General features: G+C 42.3%; 1 protein-coding gene across 2 annotated transcripts in view; it reads right to left on the bottom strand.

Moving 5' to 3' along the window:
• Positions 1-24,676, bottom strand: part of ME2 (malic enzyme 2) — a 47,016-nt gene that overhangs the window by 9,125 nt on the left and 13,215 nt on the right. The window contains exons 3-13 of one of the 2 annotated variants that reach the window (XM_032777758.2): positions 14,527-14,660; positions 12,630-12,779; positions 11,770-11,845; positions 10,679-10,840; positions 9,239-9,342; positions 7,927-8,036; positions 7,718-7,815; positions 6,178-6,291; positions 5,970-6,084; positions 4,519-4,661; positions 347-449 (exon numbers count right to left, since the gene is read on the bottom strand). In XM_032777758.2, coding sequence (XP_032633649.1) covers positions 347-449; positions 4,519-4,661; positions 5,970-6,084; positions 6,178-6,291; positions 7,718-7,815; positions 7,927-8,036; positions 9,239-9,342; positions 10,679-10,840; positions 11,770-11,845; positions 12,630-12,779; positions 14,527-14,660 — 1,309 coding nt within the window. The remainder of the gene's footprint in view (positions 1-346; positions 450-4,518; positions 4,662-5,969; positions 6,085-6,177; positions 6,292-7,717; positions 7,816-7,926; positions 8,037-9,238; positions 9,343-10,678; positions 10,841-11,769; positions 11,846-12,629; positions 12,780-14,526; positions 14,661-24,676) is intronic. The other variant, XM_032777759.2, reaches the window with a different exon arrangement.

Here is a 24,676-nt window from a genome sequence, read left to right as displayed (position 1 = left end):
GGCCCGCACCCTTCCGTCCCCTTCCCACAACCCACAGCGCCAAAATGGGACGAGGTGCTCTGTGGGATAGCTGCCCACAATGCACCACTCACAACAGCGCTGCAAATGCTGCAAATGTGGACACACTGCAGCGCTGGCCCTACACAGCTGTATGACCACAGCTGTAACTACCAGCGCTGCAAAAATATAAGTGTAGCTATGCCCTAAGCTCTTCAGGGCTGAGAAGGTGTTTTACTGAACAATGGAGCCCCAGTCCTGACTGAAGTCTCTAGGCAATGCTGCAGTATTAGTAACAACTCTGAAATAATCTAATCTTAAAGTGGAAGAACAGAATTCTCGATACTACCTGGAAAAATATAGGCATTATTTCCCTGGCCTGGTCTGAAGGATCGTCCATCTTTCAAAACCACATGCTCGAACGGACTGCCACTGGCAAACAAACACCGCCCCTGTTAAACAAGAGGGAGTAATTCACAGAATCTGCATTAAACGAAGTTATCATGAATGAGAGGCTTACCACACCACACTCACAGTCAGCTAGGCTCTAATTCAGTAAAGGTATTTAAGCAGGGATGCCGGAATAGGGGGTGCCAGAGGACCATGGCCCCATCACTTTTTACCAGCCATAGGGGTGAGCAACGGGGGGGGGGGGGGGGAGGGAGAGAAGGGGCAGAGAGGAACGAGTGGGAGGCAGGGTCTTGGTGGAGCAGAGGCAGCACCCGGGTAGGGGCTCAGGGAGAAGAGAAGACATGGGGGGATTCAGGCACCGGTAGCTCCCCCCACGCTTTAAGGGAGCTGTTTGTCAGGGGTTCTCAAACTTTTTTTGTTGGGACCCTCTTTGAAAATATTTGAGGCTGTGATGCCCCCCCACCCCCACCATGCCATCTAGCTCTCCAGGCAGTGCCGCCACCAGCAACAGTGCAGACCTAAGGGTGGCAATACCGCAACCTCCCTACAATAGGCTTGTGACTCCCTTTCGGGATGGGACCCCAGTTTGAGAAACACTGGATGACGAGGATTCCATAATCTCCCTTGGAAGCCTATTCCAGTGCTTAACTACCCTTATACTTTAAAAGGATCTAACCTAAATCTTCCTTGCTGCAGATTAAGCCTGTTACCTCTTGGCCTACCATCAGCGGAGGTGGAGAACAATTGCACACAGTCCTCTTTAATAGCCCTGAATATATGTTAACACTGATCAGTTCCCCTCTCACTTTTATTTTCTCAAGACTAAACATGCCCAGTTTTTATTAACCTTTCCTCACAGGTCAAGGTTTCTAAACTTTCTCCCATTTATACAGCACTCCAGCTGAGGGCTCACCACTGAAGAGCAGAGTGGGACAATTACCTCCAGTGTCTTACATACAACACTCCTGTTAATACATCCCAGAATTTCATCTTGCTGATTTCAGACCAATTTGCCAAGATCATTTTGAATTTGAATCCTGTCCTTCAAAGTCCCTCCCAGCTTGGAGTCGCTGGCAAATTTTATAAGCATACTCTCCACTCCATTATCGAAGTAATTAATGAAAATATTGAACAGTACTGACCCAGGACAGATACTAGTCAATATTTTCATCAATGACTTGGCCAAGGCCCCACTGTGCTAGATGCTACACAAACATAGGACAAAAAGATGGTCGTTACCACAAGGAACTTACAATGTAAAATATAAGATAAGAGACAACAGGCTGATAGACAGATAGAATATTGATCAGCATGACAGGCTATGGTCTCAATATGTGCTTAAGTGCTCTGCTGAATCAGGGCCTCTAGAAGGAATGTGTTGTGCAGATGATTCTTGCTATGAAGATGGTTTTAATGACTAAGAAATATTAAAAGTAGCCTAGAGGTTTTAGTGTGAAATCTGCTTGCCCTATGGTCGAGCAATCTCTCCCTCTTCCAGTTCAAACCTGAAAACTGAACTTCTGACAGAAAATCGTGAAAATAATAAAATTTAAAAGTTTACAGCTCCATATCAATCTCACACATGAGAACACATCACCATGTATGCAAAAAGTTCTGGTACTGTGTTTGAGTGTGTGGACATACACACAGTAATGGACTTTTTGAGTAGGTAGGAAAGTACATTTGAAGTCAGAGTCAAAAGATGATGTAAACTAATAACAAAAAATACTTCTTGCAAAGCAGCAGAGGGCACCAAAGTATTACCATACTCTTGTAGGATGGTTTCTTCGTGCTCTTAAGCGGTTTGTCTATGGACTCTCTCATTAAGTGTTATTTTAAAGTTTCCCATTTATAATGGTTACGCTATTTCTGAAGTCAAGAAACCTAAAGGGCTGGGAGTGGAGGATTAGTAATTACTAGACAAACTATTAGTCAAAGGACAAGGGAAACACTGAGTAATTTTGGATAATCAAGGTTTTGGCTAATAAAGGGAATTCTCTATGTAATTATTAGGTGTCAGAGAACACGACCCTGCTTAAGATAATGGTGAATTCTGGATAACCGAGGTTGTACTAACTTCATTTTAGAGAAATAATTATTCTGAAAATGGACATTATATTTTCCTGCCCAATATTAACTGCCAAAAGTATTAGAAAAAATAAAATTTGGAGGACTGTAAAAATTAAAATCCTTTTTCCATTCACCTGTAATATTTCACAGCCTTAACATTACAACACAACAATTTAACACGTGTGTGAATGGTAGATTATGGGAAATCATGAATAGATATTAAGGCAGCTCCCACAGAAGGCAGCTCCAGGAGAAAAATAAAGATTCCCTCCCCACCTACCAAGGGCTGATTGTTTTGAGTACCAGCCTGACTTGCTTTTAATGGTGTTTAGCTAAGTGAAAACACTTTAAACTGATCTACTGCACCTGGATCTACCCAGCACTATCTTGTATTGGAAACTGACAGTGATAAAATGTTCCAGAGAGTGCACTTCAGCACTCTACATACACACATGGGGGTTTCCATGGAGACAGCTGTTGTTGTGTAGACCTTCTCTAAAGTGAAGAACAGAACCTCATTCATATATCACATATGGGTAAGTACCCCCTATACACATCAATGGAGCTACACTGATTTATAGCAGCAGAAGATCTGGCCCTATCATCTGTTTCTGTTTGTCTTCAATCTGAACTGTGAATTTTGAGTATTATATTTTATTCACCAAAATATTGCCTAATAAACATCTGGGGGAATAGCCAGCATACAAAGAATTAATTGCCCTGAGGGACTAAACACCTTGCATATGAGTTCCCTTGTGTCGAAGAAATCTGGAATACAGTAGTCAAAAATCCAGATTTGGTCCAGAGGCTTTTGTCTTTTACTAGAGTGGGCCTTTGCCCTTGCAAAGACTCCACTGCAGACCCACTGATGTGGGGGAGAACTAGAAAGCTATATGAGAATTTCAGCTTTCATTGGAGAGGCAAGGAAGAGAGGTAAGTTTCAAGCCCTTTAGCCTTAAAATGTACAGCGCTGTTGACCAATGTGATGATCACCAATGCTGAAAGGAACAAACCACAAATACACATTTCTGTAGCAGGAAGCACCTAAAGATCTCTGCCCACACACTTCTACATAAATGAGTCACTTAAGGTTGGGATGTATTCCAAAGAGCATTTCACTAATCACCCTGCTTCCAAAGTCCCCATGCTAGCCCTGTGGATAGTGGTGAGATCCTACAGGATAGGAGGCAAAAAGGTTTAAGTGGGAGGCATGACAAAAAAATTGTTTTGCAGGCCAGCTCAAAACTACTACAGCCAACTCTGCCTCTGTTTTTTCTCCCCTCTCTCTTCCCCCTTTGCCCATCTCCTCAAACCCAAAAACTGTCTTGTGTGCACACTGCTTAAAAACTGTGCAAAAGGATAAAGGTTTTATTGGGTTTTCGTTTACTGAATGCAAACGCTGAGACTGACCTCACATTGGGCTAAGTTAGCTATAACAGCACTGAAATCAGTGGAATTACATTGGGTGTAAATCCAGAGTTAGAGAAATCAGAATCAGTCTGCTATGTTTAATTTTAAATGTTCTGACCAATTCAAATATTAGGAAATGAAGTGCCGAGTATGATCCTTGGGCTGTACAAGACAAGCAAAGACATTCCCTGTTCTGAGGGCCTGATTCAATGTTAAATAAAGGCTGCTTTAATTAACTATTTCCAGGTTGTAGCTGGCTTCTGTCATGACTATTACACAAAATAACTGTCTCTTTAAACACAAAAGCTAAAAATAGTCTCCAACAATGTCAGTCAAAGTTAAACACAAGTTACTCTCAGTAACCAATGATTACACTTCAATATTTGTTGTCAAAACAAAAAGAAGATTTAGACCTCATTATGAAGTAATCACCTGCCAAATGTAATAATTTAAAATCAGAGCTGCTTTTTAATTTATACTAAGACAAATATGCATTTGAAACTGGAAGGTAATGAGCAGTTATATTCTTTACATGGAGAAATTCCAAGTTTAAATGCTTGGGGTTTTGCACTCTTACATTACAGACAGAAAAACAATATACGTGCATTGACATGTTTCATCATTATGTACCTCTGTTAAAGTATAAGCTTCCTCAGCAGTGCATTCAGCTTTCGCCGTAGGGTTACTTAGTGCAAATATTATAGGTCTTTCATTGATGGAACCCATGGCTTTGATCACATCATGTGAAAAAAGCCGGCCAGCCCCTGCAACTCCTGAAATAAATTGAATGATACAAAAATTACAGTTATACATGTAAAATGGGACAATGATCACAAGAAGTTTATACTGTGTATATTAATTTCTGATGTGACTCAAGATTACCACTGTTAAGGTCAGTCACACTCAGGAAAACCAATTGAAGGCTTTGAATAAATATTCATCATTCAATAAAACAAGCTATATCTAGAAAATCAGCTGTGGGAAACAATCTTGCACTGTCAGGAGATGCACAAGATGACCCAAAAGGTTTTTTCCATCTCTAATTTCAAATGCTTTGTAAACTTAAACCCTACACTATTCAAACCCAGCAAAGACACTACAAATCAGTACGCTTGAATTTTCAAAGTTCAGTATTTTTAGTTATTTATGAGGCGGGAAAGGGCCTTAAGAATATGGTATTTGTCCTCAAACAGTTTAACATACTTGACATATGTATGGACAAAAATGAATATGCACACTCAGACACACACATACGCGCACACATCCAGGGGCAAAGACTCAGCCCAAAACCAATTTTTTTCAAAAAATTATGTGCAAAGAAAAAATATGGTACTAGAATAGAAGCCATTTTGCAGCCTTAACTATAGCGGTGGCTACTACGGGTTGTTATAATTAACACATACATACATACTCACACGTATCCACTGACACAATGAATACTGGGGATCAGGGACTGGGGTGCAGAACATCTGCTTTGCACCAAATTGCTGGCAGATACTAGCTCAAAAGTCAGTGTAGCCAGCCACAGGAACAATTACTTCCGCATAGGGGGTATCGTGGTGACAAAGTATGCAAAGCAGCTCCTACACCATCTGTCTCCCAGCTGCTCAAGTAGGAATGTGACACGAGAAATGGGAGTAGCTGGGTCTTCTCTATTTCTCACTGATCGACAGTTACAGTATCATTTTTTTGGACCCCTGGCAGTCAGTGTAACTCAGAGCAGTCAGTAGGCTGTTCTAAGCTACACCAGCAGACTGGCCAGCCCAGGATTGGAGTGAGGAGCAAAAAAGGTCATGCCCCCAAGTTGCTCTTTGAGCTCCTCAGCCATAGCTAAAGAGCTGAGCCTGTATGTATTACAGACAAAATACAACGAGCCCCAAAAGCATTTTACATGTAGTTTAAAACAGTGGACCAAATTCTGCTGTCATTTGCCCCAGTACAAAAGCAGAGTAGCCCCATCGACATATGCGAGGTTATGCTATATGTACACTGGTAAAAGTGAAAGCAGCAGCTGGCCCAGTGACAGCAAGATAAAATTAACAACATATATTAACTAAGGCATCTGAAATAAGTTTACTGACCAATAATAGCTGACGGCTGAAGTACATTCACCGCATCTACAAATGTCTTTGGCACCTGGTCTGGGGGTCGGTGCGTAAAGGGTTCTTGATTGGCGTCTACCTTTTGTTCTCGGCCCTGAAGATTTAAGTTGATTCCGATTGTGAGAAGGAAAGGAAAGAGAAATGGCAACGTGTACTGTGTTATTCAAAAGGCCTGACAGACCCTCACCTCAACCAATAGGCCATATTTATCAAACATCCATATTTTCTTATATGCTTCCTCTGCAGAAATACCGCTTTCCATCATAGCCATAACGATGAGGTTTGCAATTCCAAGAGCAGCCTGACAGATAAAGAACAAGCATTTGAAAATAAATCCATCCATTTAACTTACTAAGAAAATCAAGGTACAGTAACTCCTCACTTAATGTTCTAGTTATGTTCCTGAAAAATGCGACTTAAGTGAAATGATGTTAAGCAAATCCAATTTCCCCATAAGAATTAATGTACATTTTTTGCCACACAGTACAGTACTATAGTTGGGAGGTGCCCCCGCCTTACCCCACACAGGTACAGCCCACTGACACTGGAGACAATGAGGCCGGCAAAGACGCTGAAGGTGCTTTAGGCTAGGAGAAGCATGTTGCGCAGCAGCAGCGGCAGCTTCCCCTACTCTGCAAGCACCAGGGGCGGAGGGTTCAACCCTTGGCCCACTCAAGCCACCTCTTCCCCCAACCCCACACCCTTAACTTGCCTTTTCTCCCCCCCCTTTACTCTGCATGCTGTGTCCCCACTCCTCCCGACTCCCTCTCCTGCTTCCTGCCCGCAGCAATCAGCTGGCTTGCAGCGTTCAGGAGGCGGGGGGGAAGAGTGAGGACACAGCACGCAGGCTCCCTCTCCCTCCCCTGCCTCCTGAACACTGCAAGCCAGCTGATCGCTGCGGGTAGGAGGGAGGGGGGAGGTGCGCCTCGTCCTTGCTTCTCCCCACTCCCTTCTGCCCACGGCAATCAGCTGGCTTGCGATGCTCAGGGGGCAAGAACGAGGACTCGGCATGCAGGCTCCGCCTTCCCTCCTGCCTGTGGCAATCAGCTGGTTTGCAGCATTCGGGAGGCAGGGGAGGGGGAGCCTTCATGCGGAGTCCTCCTCCCTCCCTCCTGAATGCCGCAAGCCAGCTGAATGCCGTGGGCAGGAGGCGTGGCAAGAAAGGGGAAGGCGTTGATCCATGCAGTCTGCCGGTGGGCAGGAGGTGCTGTTGGGGCAGGGGGGAGGCACAGGGGAGCTGATGGGGGGCTGCCAGCTGTGGACAAAGCAGGCAACCAAACAACGTTATAGCGAAGCATTGCACAACTTTAAATGGAGCATGTTCTGTAATGGAGCAGGGACGTAAGATTGAAACAATGTTAAGCGAGAGGACGTTAAGTGGGGAGTTACTGTACATTTCCTTCCAATATGGTAAGAACTAACAATTACTTTCTCGCTTGCACGCACGGAATCATAATTTTTGGGGCTGAACCCTGCCATTATATGCATGGGTGCATCTGCTTTATGATGTCTGTATGGGTGAATTGAGAATCTGGCCCTTGAAAATTATCCTTTTGTAAATGTTACACCCAAACTTCAATATAAATAATAATCTTCTGTAAAGAAGCATTTCCTTTAAATATAGTTCAGTAGGCCTCCCGCATACAGAGTTCTGTAAGAAAACAAAGAACACCCACAGTTCTATGGGATTTAACTTTCATTGCACTAGAGACCATTGCAGAACTCACCTCTCCTGCTCCAAGAAACAAAACTTTATGCTCTGTGATTGCTTTCCCAACAACCTTCTGTGCTGCCAGCATTCCTGCTAAGGCCACTGCGGCTGTCCCTACAAAGGAAATAAAACTCTCTCAGGAGAGCTGAATAGATTGACATGACCGAGCATATTTTTGGGAAAAGTTTTCACATATGCAGCAAGAGTTAGAAGTGAACATTTTACCCTGAATGTCATCATTGAAGGTGCAGTATTTCTCTCTGTACTTCCTCAAAAAACGGAAAGCGTTATGATTCCCAAAGTCTTCAAACTGAATAAGTGTGTTATGGCCGTACCTAAAGAATACGGCATGATATTTTATCAACTGACACATTAATAAACCAAAAATTCCTATATACACACACACACACACACACACTTGTTTAGGGCCAGAAGCCAGGGAAATGGTTAAATGCCATTTCTGTCTTATATATGTTTAACACAGAGGCAGGGGTGAGAGAAACTTAAAGGACTTACCGGTACGCCGGAGTCCTGAGCAGGGGCATGGTCTTAACCAGAGGAGGTGCGGCCTCAACCAGAAGAGGCGGGGCCTTTCATGATTTCAAGGCCCTGGGGCTCTAGCTGTGAGCCCCAGGGCCTTAAATCACCCCATAGTTACCACTGCACAGGCAGCTGGGAGCCCCGGGGCTCAAGGGCGAATTAAAGGGCCCAGGGCTCCAGCCGCCGCAGAGCTCCGAGCCCTTTAAATCACCGTGGAAGCCCTGCCATCACTACCTCAAGGTGGCAGGGCTCAGGCGGGGATTTAAAGAGCCTGGTACTCCTGCCACTGCGAGGAGCCCCAGGCCCTTTAAATCGCCTCCAGAGCCCTGCCACCGCTGTCCCGGGTTAGTAGCAACAGGGCTCCAGCTGTGATTTAAAGGGCCCGGAGCTCCCTGCAGTTGCAGGAGCACCAGGTCCTTGAAGTCCCCGCCCAAGCCCAGCAGCAGGAGCCCTGGGGCTCTGGCAGCGATTTAAGGGGCCAGAGGCTCCATCTGCTGTGGGGAGACCTGGGACCTTTAAAGCGCCACCAGAGCTCCGGTTGTGGGGCTTGGGCAGCGCTTTAAAGGGCCCGTGGCTCCTCGCAGGGGCCAGAGCTCTGGGCCCTTTAAATCTCTGTGTGAGCTTGGCTGCCGAAGCTCCGGCAGTGATTTAAAGGACCCGGGGCTCCCAGCAGCAGCAGGAGTCCTGGGCCCTTTAAATCACTGCCAGAGAAGCCGGTCCAGTCTGGCACAGCGTACCAGCTCTTGCCAGTACACCATACTGGACCATACCAGTTTACTTTCACCTCTGCACAGAGGACAGGAGACAAACCCAAAGTCAAACAGAACGTCACTGGCAGAGCCAGGACTAGAATTCAGGTCTCCTGATTCATAGCCCTATACTCTAGTCACTCGACTGTATTCTTTCCCTACATGACCTTTGAAAAGGAAGTTGTGTGATGTTTCCCATGGCCCACTACTTCTTGACAAATTTATGAGTAACCAATTCAGTACCATACCTGTCTGTAATGGCTTCCATAAACTCATCAATCAGGTCATCATAAAGCTGTGAGCGGTCTCTTTTTTGGTACAGGCCCATGTAAAAAGGATCTTTTAATAGGGTCTATAAAATAAATCAAAGATAGTAGGGGAATGAAATCACTCATTCACTCAATATACACTCTCCAAAGTTCTAAGTGACATAGTTCAGTCACTACGCAGGGATAAGATACTGAGAAGGATTTCAGCTCTCTTGCCTTCCGTGAATATTTTCACAGTTGAATTTCTAGCTAGGGAGCCAGGAATTCTTTGATTCTGCAGTTACTGGAGCAAATACTTCAGAAATCCTAGGTTTTGGTGGGAATTCTCTGGATTTTCTAGCAGTCACCTACCATTTTTTGCTCCCTTTCTATTTCTCCCTCTGCCTTCTCCCCCAACTCCATCACTTTCACAGACTTGAATTCTAGCTGCCTTTGATGAGAATGCTTCATGTCTAATTGAGCTTGCAACTTAACTGGACATGTGTGAGTCTAAAATGTTTGTGAAAAGAAACTTGGAGGCAGGGTTGGAATTAGGAATCTTGGGAAACTGGGTAAAATGAAATACACAGGAACAGAGGAGAAATTTTCTTTTAAAAATACAATCAGAAAGTAAAATAAGCTGAAAAGAAAAAGGAGGTACATTTTCAACGGCACAAAGGTTAGTTAGCTCCTATTTATGCCTTTGTCAGTCTCCCTCCAGATGCTTAATTGGGAGAGAGATTAAGTTCTCTCTTTTCATAGTTTTGTTAGTAGTTAAATACAAAATATTTGCTAAGACATTGGAGTATTGTTTGATTTTGCCTATAATGAATCCATCCTCCTGAAACAAAAAGGGTCTAACAGGATCTAACTGGAAACCCTTCAGTGCAGAGACTGTGTCTTCCTGTATGTTTGAACAATGGTTAGCAACAAGGAAGTCCTGTTCCTGCTGGAGTATTTCTGCAATAAAAATAAAATAGACAACAAAACTACACTGGAAACACTATGCTACACAGCCACAGACATAAAGGGACAAGTTATGAGGTTAGGCAAATATCAACTGTTACCTGAAAACACTACATCACTGTCCTTACAATGAGACAAATCAACATTCAGAGTAATAATGCTTTAACAAATCTGGCTCACTCTTCCAGCGGCTTAAAAATCAGGTTACCTTTTCCCATTGCTTTGCAGCTGAGACCAGCATTCAAGTAACAGTCCAAATGCACTACTTATCCTTATATACATAGCTGGGGAGTCTCAAGTATTAATATTCGGCTTTAAATTCATTCCAAACTACTTAATATTTACACAAGATGATTCAATCTTAACACAGAGTACTCACTCAGATACAAACACCTTCTTATAGTACTCATTTTTACTACAAACCACCATCAAAAAGTGATTTCTTTATGGCAGGCAAAATACAGTTTAACTTACTAGATTGTCAGTTCCAACGTCGATACATACAGGCAGGCATTTATCTGGCCGTATTCCAGCACATGCTGTATACAAACATAGTTTTCCTACAGGAATTCCCATTCCATAGACACCCAGATCTCCAAGACCTAATATTCTCTCTCCATCAGTTACTACAACAGCCTTAAAATTACACAAAGATTAAAGGTAAACTTTGGTAGTCATGGATATAAAGGATAAAGCAATATTGCATACATTTTTCTTGGCAAAATTAACCATTAAAACAAATTAAGAATAGCTTGCAAAGAATTTATTGTCTCTAGTAGCAATACTTAAGGACTAGCTAATTTTACCTAAGAGGAAACAAACAAGGTTCCTGTTAGTATCTGCAGTGTTCCCTGTACTTGCCTAAAGTGACCAGAAGAATTGCTTATCTTGTTGCAAATAATTACTTAGTTATCTAAAGCAGCTGACAAGTTTTTAAGTGCCACCTTTGTAAACAGACTTTGCACTTCCACTGGAGGATCTCAAAATCCGTTCAAGTAACTTTAATGAATTTAAACTCAGAACATTTCTTCAAATGTGGTGTTTTTATCTCAGTGTTTAAGACGGGGAAACAGAGTCACAGACTCCAATGTTTTGCTCAAGGTCATACAGGAAGTTTGTGGCAGAGCTGGGAATAGAACCCAGGTCTCCCAACTCCCAGTTCTGTCTTAACCCTAAAACAGCAACAGCAGGTAATTCAGAGAAAGCCAGGCATGTTAAGAGAAAAACCTTAAAATCCTCTCCAGCTAGAACTGTTAAGAAAAAAGTGTTTTGTAACTTTTATTCTATATTGTGATGATCACAACTGGCAAAGGAAAGAAACATTGTCAATCTGCAGCTTTCATGGTCTAGGTCAAACTATAAGCTTGGATTTAGGGCACAACTCCACACATCTTTATGCGCAGAACAATTATAAATTATATACGGCAGTCATTCTCATACAATTGCCATGCATGCATTATTTAGCATCAGCAGGTCTCTCAATAAAACTATCCACTTTTTTAAAAGATGAGTTGGGATTCAAAAAGAAAAGACAACTAGAAAAAGGATTATTGTGGTGGTAATACCTTGACATCTGTTTCTGGCCAGTTGTCCACAATTGACCTGATATGACCTCTATCTGAGATAGAAATAAATAATCCTCTGAAACAAAATCAGAATGGAAATACAAAATCAGAATGGAAATATATTTGATAATTAAAACTTCAACTCTGCTTTGCAAAACAAGATTTTAAAGGCTACATTTCTAGTGCTAATTAATTACAAATTTTGCAATTGCTTACACAAAAGAATATAAAAGAGACAATGAATGACAGTTATAACTAAGTCTATGCAACCAAGATATCATACTAGATGAAAAAGATAAATGTAGAGTCATACCGTTGTTCACAAGACGTTGTGCGCTGCCATGAGTCAGTTTGAGTCACACCACCAGGGCAAAGTGGCCCTAAAGCTAGTGTCAGCAGCCATGGCAGGACCACACCCCCATACCCCGAGGGATGACAGATCAGTATAGAACCCCTGCAACAGTTCTTATGCCACCTGCTTCCCTGCTGTCAGTGCAGTGGTGTGGCTGACAGAAAGGGGCATAGCCAGAATGTCTTTATGTCCCACTCATCTCTGGCTGCTATATCAACCACTGGCATAACTCAGAGCTGCTTTTAGGCTGCTCTAAGTTACACCGGGGGACTGGACCAGCCTAGCAAACATCTGGCCCAGGATCAGAGGAATGGAAAGGTGAGCTGTATGCTGCCTTTGCTGAGCTGTGCACTCCTTAGCCATAGCCAAGGATCAAGCCTTTTACTTTCAATGTGCCAAAATCTGCAAGCGAAAGTGTTCCACATAAATTTTGAATTACAGTAGAAATAAAAATCATACTTAAGAAAATTACTTGCACTCATTTAAAAAATAAAATTACTGTCCTTACTTTGGTCTCCTAAAGATATGTCCATACTGGGAACAGGCTAGACCTACTGTTGGTGTATATACTATTGGCATTAATCTCTCAATATCATCTTGTAATATCCTGTAGAATAACTTTTCATTTCTCTCTTGCATTCCCATTATGTAGATATACCTGTAATCAAACAGGAAAACAAGGCAAAAGAAGAATTAGGTTAAAATGGTTTGCATCTATCTATCTAGAAACATACAGTGTGAAATGCCAAGGCATAAACCAATTTGCTTTAGATTTTGCATTTCCTTCCCCGACTCAACTCTGGCCTTGAGAAACTGATGGAAGCTGGAGAACACAGAATTAAACAACGACTAAGTCTAAAGAAAAATATCAGGTGTACTGTACTGTGTATCGTAGCACCCCAACCTATGGATGTACACTTTGATAGGAGATCATTCCCACCTGCCTCCGTCCCCTGCCACAAAGGTTGATTACTTTACATGAGGTTTTTAATGTTAAGATTTCCTAACCTTTGTTCTTTTCTAAATGAAAAGTTCCCACACTGAGAATTTTTGAACACTAACCAGAATCTCATCTGGGTCCTACGATAAACAAATGAGTGGATGGACATTTAATTGTGCAAAAGAAACATTTCATTTTTTTCTAATATAATGACTGAAAATCCATTTTGGTTTTAAGGTATAAACTGTAACGTTCATAGTTTAGAATAGAAATAAAGTAGCATTCTCCAGATGTCTTTCTATAACCTTCTGATGTCAAAACAGAAGTTGGAATACAAAAATATAAAATTAACGCAGTTAATTAGGGGTCTGATTCTGAAAATACCATAGATTTTAAATATTAAAAAATAAACTCTTGAACCTTTCTTTTGAATTTGCATTGTAATAGAGAAAACAGAGTCATTAAGGGTTCATTTTGGGCCATTGGTTTACAGTAGAGCAGTCCCAGAAGCATTCCTAATGGAAACTATTTCATTGCTCCATTCCAACAGGCTATGTGATACTGACTCAAGTTACTTTGTTCTATTAGCAGTAGACTGCAGTAGGAATCTTGATGCGGTCCTAATGTAAATCAGTGATAAACCCCAAATCATTCTAGCTTTCCACTCACTGGCTTTTAGGACATTACATTCTAACATAAGTCAACAATAATATGATAAAGACATCAAGCTATTGCAGCCAACAGGAGCACCCTTTAAAAAAAAAAAAAGATTTTCTAGGCTAGAGAGTTCAAAATAAGAAAAAACACACCAGAGGATTAATCATTAAGTGCCTCATAAATGTTAAAACATCTTTTGTTTCCCTCTCGTCATAAGTTAATACATACAAGATAAAATTAAATACTTTTGTGTTGTTCCTGTCTGATTTTTAAGTCCTAAATTGCTTTTTTTCTCCACATTTTTTTCTGGAGATCTCTACAAAAACCTGAAAAGTTATATATACCTAGATTTGGAGAACCTGGCACTCAACTCATCCATATTATAAACTCCTAAAGTACAACAGAAAGGCTGCCAGAAGCATAACAGTAATGTTTTTACCAATATGCTATAACACTACAGCCCGATCCTGCAGTCTTAGCTCAGACAAAACTCCTATATAAGTTAACAGAAGTTTTGCCTGAGCAAGTACTGCAAGACTAGACCTTTCATTTATGTATATTCTTTTTCACGTCACATCACAACTGTGGAGTAACACAAATGTCCTCCTTTAAATCAATACAAAACCTAGTTAGCTGCACAAGTCCAGGTGATAAATACAGTTTGCGTTAATTTAAAAAATATATATCTGCCAATTATAAAATCCTCTGGATGCAAAAGATCTGCCTTGATATTTAATAAATCAGATTTTCTCAGAGTCTTTTAAGCTTGCACTACACATAGGTAAGAAAAATACTGATTAATTCTTACTTTTCCAAGGGGTCACTCATTTTTGCCAAATTCTTATGGAAGCGTAAGGCTTGAATGTCTTGTGTCTCTATTTTAGGAGGTAAAAGTCCTTGGAGCCCAAGCATTTGTCTTTCCTGTAATGTAAAGGCCATGCCCTGAAAACAAAAGGGGGAAAAGCTTAGTTTATTTTACTATTTACTTTTTTGTCAGCTAAAGTAGATATTTTGTTTAAAATTTACATGTATCTATATTTATAACTATCCATTTCTCTGATGCCCATCGCTACCATTTCTAAGCACCTCACAAATATTAATGAATTAAGCCTATCATAAGCATCTTCCCAAATCTGGACCTTAGCGTCCAGAAATCTGGGTGCCTGCATGAACCCCTCTAAGCTCAATTACCAGCTTAGATCTGATCTCGCTGCCACCAATCCCAGTTCCTGGTACACTTTGGTCCCCCCAAAACCTTCCCTGGGGACCCCAAGAACCCAAATCCCTTGGATTCTTAAAACAAGGAGGAATAAACCATCCCCCCGCTCCTTTTACCCCTCCCAGGCTTCCCTCGCCGGGCTACCCTGAGAGATTACTGATCCAAACTCTTTGAATCTAATCCCCTTCCCCAGAGGCACATAGATTCAAGGAAAACAGAGAGAGATTCTATCTCTCCCCCCTCCCGTCTCCCCTCCACCAGTCCTAGTAAGTTATCCCAATTCCCTGGGATAAAACAAGGGAAACAAGAAAGAAATCCAACAGGTTTTAAAAAGAAAGCTTTATATAAAAAGAAAGAAAGAAACATAAAAATATTCTCTGCATTAAGTTGACAATACAGGTTCAATTGCTTAAAAGAAAAATATGAATAAACAGTCTTATTCAAAAAGATATCCAATTTAAAATATTCCAGCAAACTACACACATGTAAATACAAAAAAAAACAAAACAACAGCCTATTGTTTTTTCTACCTTTGTACTCACAACTTTGAAACTGAAGATTAGAAGCTTGAAGATAGAAAAGATCCCCTCTCATAGCTGAGAGCCAGACAAAGACACAGACCCAAACATTCCCTCCCTTGAGCTTTGAAAAATCCTGTTTCCTAATTGGTCCTCTGGTCAGGTGTTTGGTTCTTTGTTAACCCTTTACAGGTTAAAGAAACATTAACCCTTAGCTATCTATTTATGACAAAGCCTGACACTGGGAAGAAGGAATTCGCATTCCTACTTTACAGTTGGGGAAACTGAGGCATAGAGCAGTAGATGAGTTCCTGGGCAAATCATTTAAATCAGTGGCACAAACAGACAGAACCCAGATCTCCTGACTTCCTGTGCTTTAATCATCAGCACATATATCTTCCTCCAGAGCACATTTCTACCTTTAAAACTGGATTATATCCAGATGGAGATTCCTTTGGAGATATGCTGGGTTTTAACACTCAAGTGATATTTGCTTCTGGAAATGTTCCTTTTGAATATCCCTGTTTGGAACATTTCCCTACACACTTCTGATAATCTATCCAGCCAAAAATGTTATTTGCAGTGCCCTCAGACCTCTGTTGAGATAGATAGCATCAGAACCTGAAGCCTTCCTTTAGTTAAGGATAAAACCGATCTCTTAATCTCTTCAACTGTAATCTCCTACTACAAAAAAAGCTTTAGCCTCCTCCATCAGTTGTAACAAATTAAGTTTATGAAGGGTAAAAAAAAAATTCCAAATATCCTTAGTTGTACTAATCTCAGATGAATACAAATATCTAGGAGTCCTAATATATTTTACTTCTTTACAAATAACTGATCTTCTGATATTTTGTTGAGAAAACCTTTACTGGTGAATTTCAAGTATCTAACCAGCAGTATAGATGGCTGGTTGTTGTTTGGTAAGACTTAGCCTTCAGGCTGGTAGATTTATTGATAATAAATTATCTAACAAATTTATCCCTTTTTCTGTTTGAGTCATCTGCAAACTGATCCTGATTTCTGAAAGTGTACTAGTTATAATCCAATACTTTATGAAAACAAATTTCAACCTATAGTTTACATGTGAATTGTTCCCTTTCAATAGTCATCATTTTTTAAACTAAATTCATTTTTTTTTCATTTTTACTCCCTATGTAACACTTTTAGTGCATCCCATAGAGGTAAATGTATCCTGGAAAGTTATGTGAAAATGAACTTTGCCAGCATATATATCAAATATCTCCTGAGGTTTTGAACTGTCCCATTAATTCATTACTGTGCAGCAATTCATGTCCTATTACACGACCATCTCTCATACTCCACATTTATCATCAACGAAACAGGAGATGAATCTGAAATTAACAGATAAAGTTTGCTGATGACACGAAGCTGGGGGGTATTGCTAACACGGAGAAGGACCGGGATACTATTCAGGAAGATCTGGACCACCTTGTAAACTGGAGTAATAGTAATAGGATGAAATATAATAGTGAAAAGTGCAAGGTCATGCACTTAGGGATTAATAATAAGAATTTTAGATATACGTTGGGGACGCATCAGTTGGAAACGACGGAGGAGGAGAAGGACCTTGGGGTATTGGTTGATAGCAGGATGACTATGAGCCGCCAATGTGATATGGCTGTTAAAAAAGCAAATGCCGTTTTAGGATGCATCAGGCGAGGTATTTCCAGCAAGGAGAAGGAGGTGTTAGTGCCGTTATATACGGCGCTGGTGAGACCCCACCTGGAATATTGTGTGCAGTTCTGGTGTCCCATGTTTAAGAAGGATGAATTCAAACTGGAACAGGTTCAGAGACGGGCTACTAGGATGATCCGAGGAATGGAAAATCTGCCTTATGAAAGGAGACTCAAAGAGCTTGGCTTGTTTAGCCTGGCCAAAAGAAGGCTGCGGGGGGATATGCTTGCTCTATATAAATATATCAGGGGGATTAACGTTAGGGAGGGAGAGGAATTATTTAAGTTTAGTACTAATGTAGGCACAAGGACGAATGGGTACAAACTGGATATTAGGAAGTTTAGACTTGAAATTAGACGAAGGTTTCTAACCATTAGGGGAGTGAAGTTCTGGAACAGCCTTCCGAGGGAAGTAGTGGGGGCAAAAGACTTATCTGGCTTTAAGACTAAGCTTGATAAGTATATGGAGGGGATGTTATGATGGGATAGTTTAATTTGGGCAATTGATCTTGGATTATCGGCAGATAAGTCTGCTCAATGGTCTGTGAGGGGATGTTGGATGGGATGGGAACTGAGTTACTGCAGAGAATTCTTTCTTGGGTGCTGGCTGGTGAGTCTTGCCCACATGCTCAGGGTTTAGCTGATCGCCATATTTGGGGTCGGGAAGGAATTTTCCTCCAGGGCGGATTGGCAGAGGCCCTGGAGGTTTTTCGCCTTCCTCTGCAGCGTGGGGCATGGGTCGCTTGCTGGTGGATTCCCTGCAGCTTGAGGTCTTCAAATCTCAATTTTGAGGATTTCAATAACTCAGTCATGGGATCGGTGTTGTTATAAATGTGTATGGGTAGGGTTTTGTGGCCTGCCTTGTGCAGGAGGTCAGACTAGATAATCATATTGGTCCCTTCTGACCTATGAGTCTATGAGTCTATGAGCTGGAAAACAGTAACAATATTTTCACCATATTTTAGGCACTACAAAAGTAAAAGCATCATGAAGATTCTTGATGTGAAGGAACAGAGCACAATCTATCACTTCAGAAGGTATATAAAACATGGATCAATAACACCTTGAACGTCTATCCAGGGCCGGCGTTTCCATTAGGCGACCCTAGGGGGTCGCCTAGAGTGCCAGGATTCGGGGGGCGGCATTTTGTGCGTTCCCCATGGGGCGCACAGGAGCTTCGGTTCCACTCCCATAGCACCACGGAAGAAGGACCTTCTGCCAACGTGCTGTGGAAAACAGCAGCAGGCAATTGAGTAGCTGTCACCTGCGGCATTTCGGCGGAGGGTCCTTCTTCAGCAGCACAATGGGAGTGGAAACGGAAACTCCTGCGCGCCCCATGGGGAGCGAACAAAATGCCGCCCCCTCCAAATTCTACCTAGGGCGCCAGATACTCTGGCGCCGCTCCTGCGTCTATCCAATTTTTAAAATACACTGTAACTCTAGAGTACCTTTAGCTGTGTACCATGATAGTCCAAGCTAACATTCTATCCATAACCATATGGAACTATCCCACCAGTGAAAAGTACATTATCTCAGTCAAAGTTCTTGGTTAGGTCCCTTAAAACAGTTTACTCAATTACCACTGAGACCATAAATACTTAGGCATGACATTCTCTTAATTCCCCCTTGTGACCATAAGTCTTCTGGTTCCTTAATAAAAATCTCAAGGTTTGTTTGATACATTTTATTAATAGCTACCCACCCTTGTTTATGTGATGTACTTGCTTACCTCCCTCCTCCTCCAGTCTACAGACATCCTAGAAGTTCTGTTACTTGAGTGGCTGCAGTGTTAACATGTTGGATTTTTTTTTAAAACACCACTACTGTTTCCCACGCTGTATATCTGGACAACTCAAGTCTTCACATTCAGAGATGCATCTTAATTTCTAGTTAATGCCTGAAGCCAACGATGCAATAGTTTGGATATTTCTCCTACTGCACTTATGTCCACTCTATTCACTCCTCCTTCTTTTCCCTCACCCACAAAAATGAGGATGTGACCATATCCAGTCTAGGACAGCTCTATCAAGATCCTCCAGAGACCTGCCTTCACTTGTTTTCTCTCATAACTACCCTTCCTCTTCTTTTCCTGTTCGCACTCTCTCCTCCCTGCCGATCCGGCAGCACGCTGCTTACCTCCTCAAAGGTCATGATCACCCTCCCTTCACAATGACTTCAACAGGAGCCGAGGGGCCTAAGCAGCTCTGAAAAGGTGCTCAGCATGATGCAGCACTAGGTCCCCAGTGGTCACTTTCTTTACTTGACCCCAGCCTCTCTTCTCCTGGTCCAGGTGTCCACCTCCATTGCTCTCTGTCCTGACTTTCACCTAGATTAGTGTCCTAATCCTCTTTCCAATTCAGAGATCCAAGAAAAGAGAGGTGTCCTTTTCAGACTGTGTACTCAGGGCAGAGACTCTTTCTTCCTGTGTACTGGAAATCACCTCGCACAGTGTAAGATATCACAACTAGAAGAGCAGTCGACAAATATTAACTACGCTTCTACTGATCATTACAACATACTGGTTCAGAATCAAAAGCAGCATGTTGTCCCCTTGCGGACACCCTTCTAGTGAAGCCATAGGCATATCTGTGCATTCTGTACTGTGCCTTCATCATAAACTCTTTGGCACAGGGACCTGTTCTTACTCGCGCCCTCCTAGCTGACAACTACTCCGCTAACTATACGGTGCTATACAAATCAGCCTTATAACACTGCATTCATCCACTTACGGGAAGGTGACCAGGTGAGCAGAATTCTGTAGGACTGATTGTTCTATCCCATTAGGTAAAAAGGCTTGGTGTTTTTTGAGGGGGGAAATGGAAGAAATTGATATGTAAGAATATATTGATGGCTTTTAACATTATTACCAGTGGTAGGGGGTCGGTGAATGTATTTTGTACCAGAGCTGATAAATTCTCATGACCATTTTGCAAAGCTAATATAAATGATTATTCTTAATTATAATTCATTCAAAGTTTCTGTAATATAGATGCAGTATACAAATACAGTATGTACCAGAGCTTCGTTAACTCTCGTTTTCCAAACCTTGTATTTCTTTAAAAAAAAACAAAGCCCCCTTAGATTTAATAGCAGAATACAATAGCGAGTTCTCATTTTAATATTAAACCACTTTCCATAAAATTTTACAACACATTAATATATTGTAAAGTAGTCTCATTAAAAATAAAACTCAGCTACACTTGTCAAAACAGATGTATAAAGTACGTTTTGCAATGGATAGTGTAGTTGTGTGTGTGATCTGTTCCCCAGTTCCCCATCTATAAAATGCAGGTAATAGCACTTCCCTACCTTACAGGGGTCCCAGAAAGATAAATCCATTAAAGATTATGAAGTGTTTTGAGATCTACTGATGCGAAGAACTATAAAAGAGCTGGTATTATTTGTTTTATTTGTGCTTGGTTGTTTACTTGCTAATTCGCAAAGTTCACTGTTTTACAACAAGTCTTCAGTCATCAGTGCAATTTAACAAGGTTCACTCACAGGAATGAAATGTCTATATTATGTCTCACATAACCGTTATAATCATAGTTGACTAGTTGCTTAAATACAGCACAGGAAATGTTTTTCCTGAGGTTTCCTTCTTTTCCCCATATTTTTCACTTAATGTAGTGCTTGTGGAAGGTGATGGATTGACAACACTGATGTCACAGAAGATATCAAATGCAGACAACATTAGCATAAGCTTTCCAGAATTTCCCATCAACATATCTCACACCCTGACATGAAGCTACTAGTTAATTTAATCTCTGTGCCCAATGCTTAACCTCTCTGGTGAGACCTGCAGCAAGGATGCCAACTGTTACAATTAAGCCTCTGTTTGTTTGAAATCACAGATATACTTCACAAAGGCCACCAAACAGCCATCAGATAGCAGGCAGTAACTCTCACCTGTTAATGATCTAGGCTGAATATGAACCAGTCACTTACATGCTGAAATCTCTGCACACCATCACTGATCACCTGAGCTGTTTGCATCCTTTACAACTTATTTCCAATCACACGCTCATTTGGCAAAGCTGAAGTCACTGGCATGATGGATTGTAATTGTTCACCTACCATTTCATCTAGACCAACGTTTCTCAAATGTGGCCACCAGGGGGTTTCCTTGCAGCCACGACAGCTTCCTGAGCAGTGATGGGGGGAGGAGGAGGAGCAGAGGCAATCACTGCCCCCTCTCCATCCCTCCCCATTCCTCCTGGATGCGCAGCCCTGCATGGCCCCTGGAGACTGGTGGGGCACAATGCTGCAGGAGCCCAGAGAGTTCTCTACCTGGGGGCTTGGAGGGATGAGGCTTGGGCTTCAGCCCTGCTGTGGTTGGGAGGCAGGCTCCAGCAGCAGGACTTAGGGAACCTGGCTGTGCAGACCAGGGTTCCAGCCATGGGTCTTCAGGCACCAGCACCCACCTCCGGCTGTAGGGTTTCAGGCGCTGACCCCCAGCTTTGGCCATGTGGCTTAAGTTCAGGCTCCAACCCCTGGCCATGCAGTGGCAGGCTCCAATCCCTGTCTCTAGCCGTACAGTGCCGGCCTCGCAGCACCAGCCTCTGACCCTAGTGGCAACTGCTGGCCCCAGACTCCAACCTCTGTGGCAGCCGCTGGCCCTAGGCACTGCCCCCTGACCTTGGTAGCAGCTGCTGGCCCTGGGCACCAACCTCTAGCTTTGTGCTCTGACTCCCAGTCCTGCCTGCTGGCTCTGTCCGTGTGGCAGCAGGTGCTGATCCCCGGCCTCGGGTGTGCACTGACCCCCGGGCATGCAGCAGCAGGTACTGGCTTCAGCTCTGTGGTGGCAGGCACTGACCCGCAGATCCGACCACATGGCCCTGGGCTCCAGCACCTAGCTCCGGCTCTGGCCGCATGGTGGCGGGCACTGGCCCTGGGCTCCAACTCCCTGATCCGGGCACAGGCACTGACCCCCTCCCGGGCCGTGCAGCTCCTGCCCCCAGCTCTGGACTCTGGCCACAAGCACCAATCCCCCAGCCACACAGCAGTGGGCACCAACCCCCAGCTTCAACCACACAGCTGCGGGGCTCACCACTCACCCTCCTCTCTCTTGGCCCCACATCCGTGCCCCCCTCTCCATCGTCCTGGACCCACTGCCTTACTTGCTCCACACCAACCCCTGCATTGCCCTGGGCCTCCACTGTCCCTCCCGGCCTACATCCATTCTACCATGTCTCCCACTGCCTCTGCCTCCGACCCCTCTTCCCCCATCCAGGGCTTAATTTGTCCTGGGACTTGCTGAGAAGGGTGACATTAACAACCATCCAAGTATCACTTTTCACAGCCTTCCAGATAGCTACTCAGTGACCTGTGAAAAATGATTGGAATTAACAAACATACTTTTTTCATAGTAATATTTTTATTACAGTCTACAAAAAACAGTGGTGTGGATGTGTATATGTGCTTTTTATTTGTTTTCCCTTAAGTTAATCAAACATTTTAGGAAAAAGTATTAGTAAGGCCACCAGCAAGAGTTGGTGTCTGCATTCTGTGACCACCAAAAAAATTTCTTGTGAGAACTCCTGATCTAGAGTGTGCACTGTCACTAATTACTCAATTGGAAATATTTTGTTAAACTGTTGGTCTTCTAATTGAACAATCTAGGTTGATTTTATTTTCCCTTGAAACACTCAAAGGCATCACATCTACAAAAATTCAGCAGCTTTGAGGTGGATGACTGAACTAAGGTAAATGAACTGTAAGTCTAAAGCCTACGTACATTTTTGACATGTCTAACACCTTCTCAAACAGAAAAGGAGAACAAGTTGCAGATTTTATAGTTTAATTCCTCTTCGCATTACGTCCCAAGAACGGATAATAAACCCTCAACGCAAGTGAGGCCATCTTTAAAAGTTAGACCTACAGTATGTTTTTAATCTCAGGAATCGTCAAACCACCCGCTAAACAATTATTTTCCTTGTCCTCCCTGATCTCTCGGTCTGTATCTATCTGTCGCCTCTTCGCTTATGCTTAGATTGTAAGCTCTTTGGGGTAGAGAGCATCTTTTTGTACTGCCTTTGTACCTTGCCTAGCATAATGAGGCCCTGGTCCATGACTGATACTGCTAGGCACTACCACAATACAAATAGTGAATACTGTAACAACATTCATAGTTGACCATAGCAAACAAATGTATTTGGTTAACTATATTCCAAGCAGCAAACAAGTTTACTTATTTTTACACAGCAGCTAATGCTGACCTAACAAGAGGCCTTTAAAGTTAAATAATTGTAATTGGAGTTCCTGTCATAGAGCAGCTTTGTGATGTCAAACATCAAGGAAGAATGTAAAGAAAGGTTCATGCAGTTACAGTATGTTCTGCAATTGTTTGGTTGAAGTGACAAGGACATTACCAATATCGCTTTTGACCTTTCCTGGGCTGCCCTAACAATAGAACTTGAAAGCTGGACTTTTGAAACAAACAAATTCAGTTAATTTATGCATTCAGCACCTGTGGGAACCAGTTCATGGGCGAAAATGTAAGAGCAATTAAATTCATATGTTTGCCAAGCAGTGAAGCAGGTAGAGGAGTTCTGGGATAATGGTCACAAAAGTTGGGGGGTTGGGATCTGGGTCTGCAAATTTCATCAGTTGGCATCTTACAGCTTTTAATATGGCATTTAGTTCCCATTATTATGGGTTCCAAGTCCCAAGTGGTAAGGGAGACAAAATATTAAGTAACATAAGTGAATGAGATTGCAACACAACTAGACCTGCCAACAAAAGATCCTACAATGAGATGACAATCTCAGCAGGTTCACAATAATGGATACTAAAGTCTGTTATTTATCCGTGCATCAGTGCAATTTTTCCTCACACCACCCCAGTCATTGGTCTCATCTCCAATACAGCAAGACAGTCTAAGCTGGAAAGGTAAATCAACTTCCATCTCTCATCAGACATTAATTTCTCTGCTGAGCTGCTGAACAAGGGACCCCATTTAGTATTGCTACTTGTTCCCTAACAGACAAGTGGTATCACCAAGTTGTTTCATAGAACCAATCAAACAAGTGCCAGAGGATAACAAACTCCTCATAGACCAGAAAGCTCTTTATTTCATTGTCATTTGTCTGAGTTAAAATTGATACTGTGAATTAAGTGTGACAACAAATGTCTTCCCTTCAAATATTTTGCTCCCTTTATCATAAAACTACATCCTTCAAACCCAAAATGTAGAAGCTACTGCCACAAGCAATCATGTATTGGTTTCCTTTCTGACCACTGGTGCACAACCAGTGCTTGGAAAAGCTTGAGGGCTTTGAAATAATTTCCACTGGTCTGCCAAGAGCTTTTAGCTCGAAGAAGTCACAAGCCTTTGTACTTTGACAAATCACATAATTCTCCTCACACTTCACTCTCGACATGATTTTAGCAGGCACTCAGTTTCAAAGCATTAGAGATCTCTATCTGTCTAAGAGTTTATACAGCACTCATCCCTGTGGTATCTGAGCACCCTATCAAATTATATAAATCTACGTAAGTGGTGTGAACAAAGACATATGTTTTGTC

Source organism: Chelonoidis abingdonii, chromosome 6 (assembly GCF_003597395.2).
Source record: "Chelonoidis abingdonii isolate Lonesome George chromosome 6, CheloAbing_2.0, whole genome shotgun sequence".
Taxonomy (NCBI): domain Eukaryota; kingdom Metazoa; phylum Chordata; order Testudines; family Testudinidae; genus Chelonoidis; species Chelonoidis abingdonii.
This window is presented reverse-complemented; position numbering and strand designations above follow the sequence as displayed.